At 45.8% G+C, this 12,145-nt stretch overlaps 4 protein-coding genes across 8 annotated transcripts; 3 read left to right on the plus strand and 1 right to left on the minus strand.

Moving 5' to 3' along the window:
* Position 1: 1 nt before the first annotated feature.
* LOC136190353 (solute carrier family 35 member F5-like) lies at positions 2-3,346 on the plus strand. Its single transcript, XM_065978482.1, has 14 exons — positions 2-135; positions 203-367; positions 430-555; positions 688-757; positions 811-882; positions 931-1,067; positions 2,064-2,145; positions 2,202-2,289; positions 2,343-2,447; positions 2,512-2,585; positions 2,643-2,802; positions 2,861-2,951; positions 2,999-3,162; positions 3,214-3,346. The coding sequence occupies exons 1-14, from the start codon at positions 37-39 to the stop codon at positions 3,293-3,295; spliced, it is 1,515 nt and encodes a 504-aa protein (XP_065834554.1). The 5' UTR covers positions 2-36; the 3' UTR covers positions 3,296-3,346.
* Positions 3,347-3,349: 3 nt separating this feature from the next.
* LOC136190356 (la-related protein 7-like) lies at positions 3,350-6,548 on the plus strand. Of its 4 annotated transcripts, none has more exons than XR_010670542.1 (13): positions 3,350-3,435; positions 3,483-3,561; positions 3,613-3,713; positions 3,770-3,850; positions 3,900-3,976; positions 4,033-4,117; positions 4,165-4,373; positions 4,435-4,645; positions 4,694-4,753; positions 4,808-4,925; positions 4,982-5,073; positions 5,124-5,950; positions 6,005-6,548. XR_010670542.1 is itself a non-coding variant. In XM_065978485.1 (12 exons), exons 1-12 carry the CDS (start codon positions 3,382-3,384, stop codon positions 5,337-5,339), a joined length of 1,383 nt encoding a protein of 460 aa, XP_065834557.1. In that variant the 5' UTR covers positions 3,350-3,381; the 3' UTR covers positions 5,340-6,548. The 4 variants fall into 4 exon arrangements, 2 of the variants coding, with proteins under 2 accessions (XP_065834557.1, XP_065834558.1); XR_010670541.1 differs by having other exon boundaries at positions 5,124-5,601; positions 5,686-6,548; XM_065978485.1 differs by having other exon boundaries at positions 5,124-6,548.
* On the minus strand, positions 6,501-9,096 carry LOC136190355 (dnaJ homolog subfamily C member 7-like). Its single transcript, XM_065978484.1, has 16 exons — positions 9,004-9,096; positions 8,859-8,950; positions 8,682-8,806; positions 8,498-8,611; positions 8,355-8,429; positions 8,181-8,299; positions 8,061-8,130; positions 7,875-7,958; positions 7,650-7,814; positions 7,499-7,590; positions 7,361-7,434; positions 7,152-7,298; positions 6,996-7,054; positions 6,858-6,945; positions 6,728-6,808; positions 6,501-6,672 (listed from the first exon to the last, which is right to left on the minus strand). The coding sequence occupies exons 1-16, from the start codon at positions 9,051-9,053 to the stop codon at positions 6,620-6,622; spliced, it is 1,488 nt and encodes a 495-aa protein (XP_065834556.1). The 5' UTR covers positions 9,054-9,096; the 3' UTR covers positions 6,501-6,619.
* Positions 9,097-10,666: 1,570 nt separating this feature from the next.
* On the plus strand, positions 10,667-12,072 carry LOC136190357 (uncharacterized). Of its 2 annotated transcripts, XM_065978488.1 has the most exons (2): positions 10,872-10,936; positions 10,998-12,072. In XM_065978488.1, the coding sequence occupies exons 1-2, from the start codon at positions 10,889-10,891 to the stop codon at positions 12,048-12,050; spliced, it is 1,101 nt and encodes a 366-aa protein (XP_065834560.1). In that variant the 5' UTR covers positions 10,872-10,888; the 3' UTR covers positions 12,051-12,072. The 2 variants fall into 2 exon arrangements, with proteins under 2 accessions (XP_065834559.1, XP_065834560.1); XM_065978487.1 differs by having other exon boundaries at positions 10,667-12,072.
* The last annotated feature ends 73 nt before the right edge of the window (positions 12,073-12,145 follow it).

Consider the following 12,145-nt stretch of genomic DNA (forward strand, 5'->3'; position numbering starts at 1 on the left):
GCTACCCACTAGTAAAAATTACCGTCCCCACCTGCAATGGCCCCTTGGAGTTCGTCAACGCGTCGATTTTTTATCGGCACTGTCTGCTTGTTTCTCGCAGATCTCATTTGGGGCTCGATTCGCTACTATACAGAGGTGTTGCAGCCTCTCGCATCGCCTCTCTTACGTTTCTCACGCTCTCTCCTTTCTCCTCTCCCCGCAGCACGTCAAGTTTGACAAAGAGAATCCGTTCTTTTCATCGTACATCTACGCGTCGTCGTTATCCGTCTATCTGATCGGCTTTCTTTTCGTCGATTCGTGGCGATCGCGATGCTTTTGCGCCGCCGCTTTCAACGAGCAGTGGAAACCCCTTTCCGAAGACGATGAAGTCAGTGGGAGGGGAGGGGAAGAAATGACATCGAAACCTATGCGGGCAATTCCGCCTTTTAGAAACCCGAAAGCGAAAGCGAGAATTCGGCGGAGACCGAGAGCGATCGTAATATCAATACGGGCGTCGACGATGCGTCGAACACCGAGTTCAGATATATTCACGGACCGCCAGCTGCTCATCAGATGGTAAGTATGCGAAAAATGATTTTAATTAATTAATTAATTAATTAATTAATTACATTCTCCGTCGCGCGTCTCTCTTCTTTTTTTTTCATGATCTGCGGTGTTTTTATCTCCTTTCTCTCTTTTATGCTATAGAGTGATCCGTTGTTTGTGAGAAGAGACTCTCTGACGGACAGCGAGACTTCGTCATTGAGCGGAAACGAAGGTAACCTCGATCGTTTCGGTGTCTGCCTAAAGCGTCCTTTACGTTCACCGTAGCGTTGCAAGTGAAGGCTGCCTATTGCACCAAAGTAAAGTTTTCCAGAGTCAAAGAAGTCAGAATTTTACCCGGTAAGCCTTCCTCAAAAAAAATTACTCACGCGAATATTCAATTAAAAGACCAAGAAGCGGAAGACGCTCATTACGCGCGACGCTCATACGAATCTTCCAAGCTAGTCGTCCAAAGAATTCTAAACATGCAGCAACAAATGTCTCTCAAAGAAGTGGCCGTCGTCTCGCTCGCCCTCAGCGTTCCCGTGAGTCCCTTGGATATTATTCATTCGTATACGTTTCGAAATATACAGTACCGATCATATGTATTAGGCCACCCTGGTTTCTTTAGTAATCATTGTCGTAATACGCGCTCATTCATTCAAAAGATACGTAGAAGTCGAACTTCTGTTTGCACTAGTAACAACCTTCTACCTTTGCTCTTCTTTCGTAGAACAAATGTTGCAAGTTTTGTAGCAACTGTGTGGCGTTACAAGGGCAGTACTGTAACCCTGTCTATTTATAGTGCGTTTTGAAAGTTAGGCAAAACTTAGGCAAAATGAATTAATATTTGACTTCCAAAGTTAATAAGCATTAGTTTTATTGCTTGCGAAATTTTTGAGATTGAAACCAACCTAACTAAAGGCAAAAATCAGAAATTTTTAAAGTTTTAATTTTTTGCAAAGCATTAAGAAAATCCTTGTTTTAGAACTATACGTAGAAATTTCTGTTAAAAGCATCAGCAACTTCAGTAAAAGAACTGAAAAGGATGCTTATTTATTCCTCTTTCATCTAATGACAACTTCGATTTCTAAAGCATTAGTTAGACCAGTTTAGAGAATTAAAATGAAAAGGTGGTAAAATGGCGTTATTGCAAACAGAGTAGCTTCCTAGTCCCAAACTGGAGGCATGCGGAAGACAACTTTGCAACATTTGTCATGTTAAACTTTAACGACTTTTCAGTTAATTAAAAAAAATTAACCATAGGAAAATTCAATTTTTACGCAAAAATTGTCCTATGTTCGGTGAAGGGTATTATTCTTAGTGTTATCACTAAAGCGCGTATTGTCTCAATGGAATTGCCACAAATTTGCTACAATTGTTTTTTTTTACAAATTTAAGACTTATCTCTTCTTTTAAAAAGAAGCTTTGCTAAAAGCAAAGAGAGACTTTTTTATCACGCATCATACAAACTTGACTCTGTATAAGGGTTACTAGGGGTGGCCTGATACTTATGACCGGTACTGTATATATTCCCGCAGTTTATGGGCTACATTTATCTCGCCAATCTCGGCGCTTCGCACACGACCCACTGGTCGAGTCACGCGTTTCTATCTCTGTCCGGTTGGTTCATGATCGTTTTGACAGAAGAGGGTTTTTTGATTTTTCTATTCGCGCAGGTTTTTGGGTGCTACTGCTCTCCACGTTGCTGCCGTCGAATTTGATGGACACCTTCACGTTGAGCAAATTTTTCGCCGTCTGTCTGAGGTATTTTCTTCTATTTACCCTTGACCGCTTCTCCGTGCATTCTCGTTTGAAAGTATTGCCGGATGCATCATGGTTTCCGTTTCGGAGGAGGATAAGCCAACTGAAACCAAAAATATGCTCTCGGCGTGGGTTATCCCCTTTGCCATTGCGGCGTTATTGTAAGGGGGAGAGCAGCAGCGGTCGGGATAGATGCCCTAAAGAGGAATTTTTCTCTTATCTTAGAATCTCGATTTTTGTGGTCGTTTTGAAGCGTCGGGCTAGAACTCTGAACCGTGTCAATCTCTTTATGTTTCTCGGTTAGAGAGCACCCCGCTTGCCTCGCAAGTCGCAATTTTCTTTTTGTCTTTTTCAAGGTTTTCTTGGCACGTGGTGTCTGCTTCTTTATTGGCCAATGGTTTTTGTTTTCAAAGCTGTCAAGTTGGAGCCGTTGGATATTGATTCACTTTCCATATGGGAGTGGCTTGTGGTCAAATGCATTTTCGGTGGAATTGTGGCGTGGGCTCTTTGGCTCTGGTAGTCGCTTCTTTTATTCTTCCTTAATAGGTTCAACTTCTCCTTTATTATTTTCTAGGGGCTGTTTCCTTCTGTCACCTTTAGCTGGCGTAGCGTCTCTCGTACTTCTCTGTCCGTTTAGTATTGGCTGGTCCACGATTATACACAATGTTAGTGGACGCATGCCGGCTAATGCACTTCTTATTTGTTTTTCTAGGGAACCGTTTCGTGGGAATTGCTTGTCGCCGGGTCCGTCTTTATACTAGGATCCTATGTTTTGATATTAGTTCTTCAGTGGAAGTACAATTCTGACCCTGTTGGATACACATTGGGCACTTGCTGTGCAAAGTGCCTTGCATGCTGCGAAGTGCTCTCCATGGGGTAAAGACTTTTTATTTATTATTTATTAAATTTTAATTATGACTTTTACAGGGTCTATGTTGATGAAGAGCAGGGTAAAGATAGGAGTGACTGTGCGGACTCTGAAGAGTCCGTACGACTTCTCGATGATTAGAATTTTATAGAACAGCAGTGCAGTATTTAAATACATTTTTTTCTCAATCCTTTCGACGTATAAAGTAGCGCACGCTGCGTCCAAACATGGGCGACGAAAAAAAGAGCGATGACGAGAAGTTGGACGCAATTCGCCAGCAGGTTCTCCGGCTTTTCACACTAGTCGACGCGCTGAATGTTTCTTCTAGATGGAATTCTATCTTGGGGACCCCAATCTTCGTCACGATCGATTTACGCGATCAGAAATCGAAAAATCCGAGCACGGGTGTAGGTCTTTATAGCAAAGGCGCAATGCATTCGCAGCTAAACCTTCTCTAGACGTTCCGCTGTGGCTCTTCTTGAAATTCAACAAATTGCGACAGTTGACGAACGACGTGGAAACCATTTGCAAAGGAATTCGAAAGAGCGATCATTTAGAAGTAAACGTGCCGTTCGTTTTTATTTTGCAAATAAACAAAAAATCATTTATTTCCAGCTGAGCGAATGCGGAAAAAAGGTTCGTCGAAAACGTCCGCTCGAGCCGATCAAAGACACCGACCCGCAGACAATCTATGTGGTGTGTACGAGATTATTTATAGAAATTCATTATCATAGTTTTTCTATAGGATCGTCTTCCTGTCAATGCAACGCACGATCGTCTAAGAAATATCTTTAGTCGTTACGGAGTTGTTGACTATATTAGGTGAGAAAAATCTCTCTTTTTTTTGAGATGCCTGGACTGACGTTTTTGCGGTGCAGTCTTCCCTGTCATACTTCTGGTCGACCAAAAGGGTTCGCTTTCGTAGAGTTTGAGACCGCCGAGGCGGCGACGAGGGCGTTGAAAGTAGAGAAACAGTTGGCTGTGATTATTCGTTTCTATTTACACACTAGGAATTTGGTAATATGAAAGACGACGACGCGGCGGCAGGTAGCGATGTAGGGGCAGTCGATATGAAAAAGCGAAAGAGGAAAAGAGAGAGGGAGACAGAAAAGGATAAAGAGTCGTCTACGGCGAAGAGATCTAAGCTCGACGGCGACGCTAGCGCTGCTACTGACAACGATCCCGATCCAATGGCAAAATCATTGAAAATCATGTCAAAGTAAGGGGATAATAATCATAGAATCACACACGCGCGAGAGAGGGGGTCATCCAATATATAGGCAACAGTGGGCTCATTTCAAGTCCATGTACAAATCGATGCAACGCGACAAGATAAAGAAATTGAAAGCTGCAGTGAGAGAGCAGAGAAAGAATGAGGAGGGGGACGTCGCAGCAGCAGCAGCTGCAGAGAAATCCAGCCTTGCTCTTGTCCCAGGCAGCATCATTCGCTTCGAAGGAAATTTAGACGGCGTCACGTTCAGTTCACTCAAGGCAAGATTAGATGCAAATATCTATTAAAATTGAGCATTGGAGTTACAGGCTCAGTTCTCGTCTTTCACTCGCGTGTCTTATCTTGACTACGAAGAGGGCAACTCCGTCGTACGTTCGACTGCATGGAAGAGAAAGAGGAAATGTATCATAGCTTGTCTCTAGGGACACGTGCGCTTTCCAGACGCCGTGGCGGCTGCATCTCTTCTCAACTCGCTATTGGAGGGAAAATTTCCAGCAGCGGATGGAATAATAAAGAAATTAAGTCTTCGCGTGCTGAGAGGTGAGGTGCACCACGCTTCTCAGCTCCTTCCTTGCATGGGTATTGTTCCCGTGTAGGAGACGAAGAGGCGTCGTACGTCGAACGCGTGAAAGAAGGTAAAAAGGCGCGACGTTCGAGGCCTCGATCGAAGCGACGAGGCTACGAGAAGGTAATCTGCAATCGAGCGAAGCGTTTTTTTTGAGATATATTGTTTATTAGCAGTGGATTGCCAAGGCCGATGCCGTGGCTGAGAAAAAGTCGGCGGACGTGCCGTCGACGATTCACATCGTCTTTTCGGACAGCGAAGGCGAGGAAGAGAAGAAGGCGGGTCGGGACGCCAGTCAGCAACCGGCAGTCGATGAAACGGTACGCGAGAAGGATAAGAAGAAGAAAAAGAAGAAAAAGAAAAAGAAACGTGCGGCAATTGAGACGTGAGGTACCTAGTGAGCTAATGAAGAATTTTAATTTGATGATCGATAAAGTCGGCTATAATTCAACGTGCAAGCCAGTTCGTTGATCTGTAGATGCCAAAAAATACAAATGGAAAGATTTCTCCTCCACGATAGTTTGAACCGTTTGAACGTCAAAGCAGAGACTAATTCCCGGATTGCCGAATCGTCGACCTCGTGCTCGAGCCGTTGTCTCCGCAAACAGGCTCGAAAAGTGGCCTTTCTAGACATCAAACGTGCACTGAAAGGTACACCAAACTAAATTCAATTCAATTGTTTTGAGCGCAATATCGAGTCTTTTTTTTTGACATGCTGTCGGCGCGATCTGCCAGAAGGGAGTCCCTGCCGGCTTTAGGACTGAAGACAGCAAGGCAAGGCTACGAGGTCGTTACGCGAACGAAGTTTCTACGAGCGGGAGCCCCTTTTCCCCGTGTACCCGTTGACCGATACCGCAAGTTGTGCGATGCCGAGACTTCGCGTGCAGTTTGAAACGAACTCTCGCAATAACTTGAATTTACACGAGCGATTTCCTCAAGTAACGGAACCGTCGACCTTTTCGCTTGAAAAGCAAATAGAAAGCTGAGCAGACGAGCTGAGGTGCAACAGGGTTATATTACCCTAAGGGTTATTCGTATATGGTTTTCCAAGAAGAAGTCGTAGAGTTGAAGCAAAAAAAAATGGAGAAAGAAGAGTAAACCTCGCCTCAAGGTATTTCTCATTGATTTCTCCCCGTATCAATTGTTTTGTCGTGTAGTTGTTCCCCCAATCCGACGAGGCAGACGCAGCCATCCCTCTGTGGCCAAGAGCGATAAATAGGCCATACCTCTGCAGAGGCTCTAGAGTTGCCTCCCCGCGTAAGGCAGAGCACTGGCGGGTAAATCAGTGACGCCCCTTGGAATTGCACCTGTGAGTGGACTGACATCCCAGCTGCCACTTTCACAGTCCAAGGCTCGGAGCCAGGAGGTTAAACGGGCTCACCCTCCGCGGGGGAGTATGGAGTGACCCCACGAGCCTTTGGCTCATAGCAGGTGCCCACCTGGCCTTACCCGTTTTGGGCGAGGGGGTGGATGGAGGAGAGGGGAAACTATGGCCGTTTTTTGCGCTGAACAATTTTAATTAATTAATTAAACGTAATTTTTAATTGAGAAGAGGCGCGTTCGGGAACTTTATTTTAAATAAAGAATTGCAAAGACTATGCGTCATTCACTTCGCGCAACATTTCAAAGTCCTCGTACCGGATTACATACATCCACGTGTAGTTCCCAATTATCCAAATGAAAATTCATACGACGAGCCGGGTCCTCCACCAAATGAAAAACCTACGCACAGAGAAGAAAAACGTAGAGAGTCAAATGAACGAAACTTCTTCAGCACCTCTTCCTGGACCGCCACCCCCAAAAAATCCGCCTCCGCCTCCAGCAAAGAACTGCTGAAACACACTTGTCGGATCAAACCCTAAATAAGAAAATAACGTGTTTTTCTTCAAGCTCCGATTATTGCTCACCGAACCCATCCATTTCGTCTAGATCTTCCCCATTGTCGTAGCGTGCCTTTTTCCTTCTGTCTGAGAGCACGCTATATGCTTGGCCCACCTGCAGACAAAAGCAATGAGAGCCGTAATATAAATACTAGGCTATCCCACTTCTTTGAACATTCTTTCCGCTTCTTCCCTGTCCTCTGGCGTTCCAGATGAATGTCGATCTAGAACGAACATTTGTTTAGTATACGTGCGCTGAAATGCATTAGACAATATAAATACATTGGATGCAAGAAGGACTAAATCTATCCCACCTCTTACCAGGATGATATTTCATTGCTAATTTCTTATAGGATCGCTTTATTTCGTCGTCGGTTGCAGACTTCGAAACGTTGAGTATCTTATAGTAGTCCTTTCTCTTGCTAAGTTTGAGTCTTTTCTTTGCGTCTCGAAGGTATTGCCTGTTTTCTGCGCAAAACACCGGCGGTGATATGAATTGAAACGCACACAAAGAGTCGTCACATACTCACCATGTGTCGGTTCTTTCTCCAGGACTGTCTCATAATCGCGCACCGCGTCTTCGTACCTGTCTAATTCAGTATAACTACGAACAGACAAACAGAAACGTAATACTTTCTGGTTCTAATAAAAACAGAGTCCGAACTGACCTCTTTGCTCGTCGATAGTAGGCTTTTATATAGTCTGGATCCAGCTCAAGTGCCCTATCGCAATCGCTAACGGACTCTTCCAGCTGACGCAACTACAGAAAACCCAAACATAAGGCAAATAGGAGATGATAACCCCAGGCAGGTAGTGTACCTGGGCCTTGGCTAGGGCTCGATTGTAGAACAATTTGGCATTTGTTGCTGCATTCGACGGATCAATATCCAACGCAGCCGTATAGCTGTCCAACGCATCCGAATACTTCCCGACTTTGAAATGAGCGTTGCCCGCCTCTCGCTTCGTCTTGAGCGCTTTAGTTAGCTAGGAAACAGCAAAAAAAAGAACGCTAGAGTATTCCATTGAGAACGTTTTAGGTTATACCTTGAACGCAGCTTTGCCCTTCTTGTGCTCGGGATCGGATCGAAGGACTTGAACAAAATGCTGCGAAGCCTTGTCTGGATCATCCTGACGAAAAAATCAATCAATTGGAGAAATCGATTGGAGAAATAGTAGGGATTTAGAAACAATTATTTATTACTTTCGTCAAAATTTCTTTATAATTAATACCTGGTAATAATAGCATAGACCTCTAACGTAAAGAGCGTCCGCATTCGTCCCGTCTTTCCGCAGGATATCTCTAAAATTCCCATTCAGATCATCCCCCTCCCATCTACCCCTCTTTCGTACATCGTCAAGTGTTGGGCCTCCCGAAGTTTCTTGAGGCACACGAGGGCCTCGGCTCTCATCAACTTGAAGCGAATCGAAGCGGGCGAACACGTCAAAGCTTGACTCATTAAAAACATAACCTTAGAAAATTAATATACTTGGAGGAGGAAAACAATCGATTATTGAATGTAACACCTTATCAAATTTTTTCCCTTCCAACGCGTCTTCTCCGTCGACGGCTAATTGTTTAATATTTTCAATAGTTTGAAGCTATTTGAGAACGATTAGAATTCTGATTTTTTATTTTAATTAATTAATTAATTAATTAATTAATCTACCTCCGCCTTCGCCGCCATATTACCCGGCTCCAATTCCAACACTTTCATCAAGTTCACTCGCGCCGCCTCCAAATCGCCGAAGCCCACGTGACACTTCGCCTTACGGAAGTAAGCCTACGCGAAATGGAAAATTCTAGAAACGAGGGCGGAGCGTCGCAGAAAAAAAAAAACGACGCGATTTCACCTTGACGAAGCTGGGATTGTGCCGAATTGCCGCTTCGCAGTCGTTCAACGCGTCGTCGAAGTAGTTGAGAGCCAAAAAAGCGGCGGCGCGATTCGAATAACACGTCGCGTTGGTTGGATCGCAATCTAGAGGAGCTTTTCGCTTCGTTTTTACGTTTACTATTGGAAGATTGTTTGCCTAGTGCCTCCGAGTAGAGGCGCACTGCTCCTCTGTAGTCCTTTGCGGTGTAGAGTGCGTTTCCCTCCTTTTTCTTCGTCTCCGCGGCGATTCTGGTCACGAAATGTGCTAGACTGAGATTGATGGGACTGTGACTAGCGATTACAATGGCGTTTGAAAGTCCATCTGGTCGGATTCGTCGACGGTGGCTGCCATCGTGGTCGGCGCGTCGGCGAGTCCCTGAATGGCAGGCAGGTGATACCGCACGCTATCGGTGCGTCACAAGTCTCGTGGACCGGAAATTTTCTACTGTACCAGGTACGTTTATTTAGAAGGCAGTATGTACTGCATTACATCTAGTTTTTTATACTAATCACTAAGTCTGTTGAGCCGTACTGTCCTCCATCTGAAGTATCAGAAAAAAGGCGAGTCTGTTGATTGGGAATTGATGCAACGTCGTGTGACTCAATTAGACCCGGTTCGTGCTCTTTTTTACTTCTCTTGCACTTGAAAGTGTTCGTAAAACTTTTGGTCCACAAAGTATAAATCAGCGGATTGAGAAGGACCACTAAGCAATACATGTATGCATTGGCGATATCAATGTAGATTCCCGCTTCGTTCATTAGAGATTCTTTGTTTCCATACCTGATCATGAAATATATATTCCACGTTCCACACAAAAGCAATAGTACACCGTCAATAAACACGATAGTCGCCAATTTGAATCCTAAGAAAGGAACTCGTGATGAAATTTCACTCTTCAGCGTGGCAAAGAAAATAGCGGTATATGAGAAAATAACAACAACACCGCAGACTGCAGCTACTGGGATTTGAACATCGTTTATTTCGTCGCCATCTTTATCATGAGGAAAAAAACGCCCGAAGAAGTCCCAGCAGACGGACCAATTTAAAATTTCACTGTCTGGTTCGTTGACTGTCACGTAGACATAATGACTGATAGCTAAACTCGTACTAAAAATCCAGAAGACAATAAGCCAATTTCTAACAGTCGACTTCAAACATCGTTTGGGCTTCCCAAATAGTCCAATATTCTCTCTAACTGCGAACAAAGCCACAGCGGCCATGATTAGAAAACTTTGAACGACGCTGAAGTGATTCAAAATAAATGACGTAACGCACAAGCCTTTTGTGAGTGCAGTGGCCGCTTGAAACCATCTGCCAGCCGCATTCATAGCGGCAATACTCGCAAGTCTCGAAACGGCAAATAAACCATCGGCCGCTGCCAGATGAACGATAAAAAAAGACCAGTGGGCTACGGGTACGCTTTCGCTGCCTCGTTTCAATCGCCAGACGATAACAACGACGTTGAGAGCAATAGCAACGGCTGACATAACCACCAGCGGGTATTGCACCCAGGGAATTGTTACCTCCATGTACCTGAGGCATTGGCTGGAGTTCTGATTGGAACAGGTTTTCAATAATGCGTCTATCGTCATCTCAAGAGTCTGACTAGGCCCGCTGTTTTTAGGAAACTGAACGGCGAGCGGCAGGACTCGCCTCTTTTGTTAGCCAATATATATATATAGAGGAGGGATCGAGCTTTCCGCGTAGCAACACGATCGAGCGCCGTGCTTATCGGTTAGGACGCTTTTAGAAATCCGTACTGTGCATAGGTCGAATGCATGACTAACCGGATCTAATCACTTAAAACAGACTCCACTTCGACGTACGCTTAGGTCGTCGGCGACTGCTTAGTGTAGCGAAACCGAAACTCCCCGTGGGCCTTTCCCTCAGTTGGCATATAGGTCAAAACCCGACATCTTGTCGTCATTCAGCCGCCCACGTACCCTCGCCCACTCAACGTACCTGATGGAAAACGTCTCTTACAAACACGTTACCGTATGCGGAAACGAGTCGTTCCTTGACTACAGCCTCGCAGAAACCGGGACCAATTCGTCTACCTGGCATATATATTCGATCTGGCTTTCCTGGCTACAGTTTGGTCTATTCAAGAGCACGTCAATTCAACTTCTCCTGTGGACTTACACGGTTCTGGCACTTATTGGAAACGCTTTTGTGACGCTGCGTCGATGCGTGCAACGACCCCGAGCCGGAGAGCAGGCGTCCCCTATATCCCTGTTGGTTATCAATTTGACGATTACCTGCTGCATCTACGGCCTCCACCTGCTCTTTTTTCAGGTGTCAATAACGTGGTGCAAAAAGTGGAACGACGCCTTTCCCGGTCAAATATGTCGCATGGGCGCAATTGCCTACGCCGTCTCGGCGATCATGACTAATCTCCTGACGATGACGATTGCCATAGCAGCGCTCGCCTCGTTTCTCGGATGCGTCATCCCCATTGCGACAAGCAAGAAAAGGCTCGTGATTCTCATTGGATTCGAGTGGCTGCTCTCTTTCAGTTTCGGCGCGCTCATTGGCGTCAGCTTTCACGATCACAACAAAATGGAGACGCCAAAACTGAAAGTCGCCAGTTGGTACCACTGTTCCCCACTCTATTGGGGACTCTCCCCGGGTCGATACATCGGAAGAGCGACGGCAAAAGATCTTGCGACGGCCGTATTTTGGGTCGAATCGACGGTCGTCTTCACCGTCATATTCGCCTACATCGTCATCATGTTTCGCATCTGTTTGCTACGACGTCAAACGCATCGCAACGACGCCAAAGAATCGGGCAACGGTGCCACTCGATTGTCGTTCTCGACCGGCTTGGGCGCTCGTCTGCTCGGCATCGTCGCCATCGTCATACTCAATTGGATATCGTACTCCATGCTCTTCTTTACGCCTGTGCCCGAGAAGCCGACGCCGGACGAAAGGCTATCGTTCTGGCGCATGTCGGTGGCGGGAGTCATTTTTCAGCCGCTTCTCTCCGCCGTCGTTCCGTTTTTGTATACGCGCGCGCCGGACGTCGCGTGGTCGTGCCGGTGTCGGCGGAAGATCAGGTGTCAACGACTGATGTCGGGAAGCTCCGACGACGAAGGCGACGTTCTGTTGAAGGGCAAAGACGACGGCGAGAGATGGAGCGACGATAGTATACGTGAAGGATGTTTCTCTGTGTCTTGCTTCGGCGACGACGAAACGGAGCAGAGCAATCGGCGGCGACTCAGAGAAGCGACGAGCGCGCAATACTATTGCACGCAGGAGAGCTCCGCTTGGACGAGGGGGGAGTCCTCGCTGACGACAGACTGGTGCAGCACGGCGCACGTGCAGAATAAGATCGAAGAGCATTCGTAGTACAGTGTACAGCTGATGAATAGTATCGAAATAGATTCCGCCCAATCGCCTTTCGGTTTTCGTCACGAGTCACGTACACGTGAATAATCGAATAT

This window comes from Oscarella lobularis, chromosome 8 (genome assembly GCF_947507565.1).
Source record: "Oscarella lobularis chromosome 8, ooOscLobu1.1, whole genome shotgun sequence".
NCBI classification, from domain to species: domain Eukaryota; kingdom Metazoa; phylum Porifera; class Homoscleromorpha; order Homosclerophorida; family Oscarellidae; genus Oscarella; species Oscarella lobularis.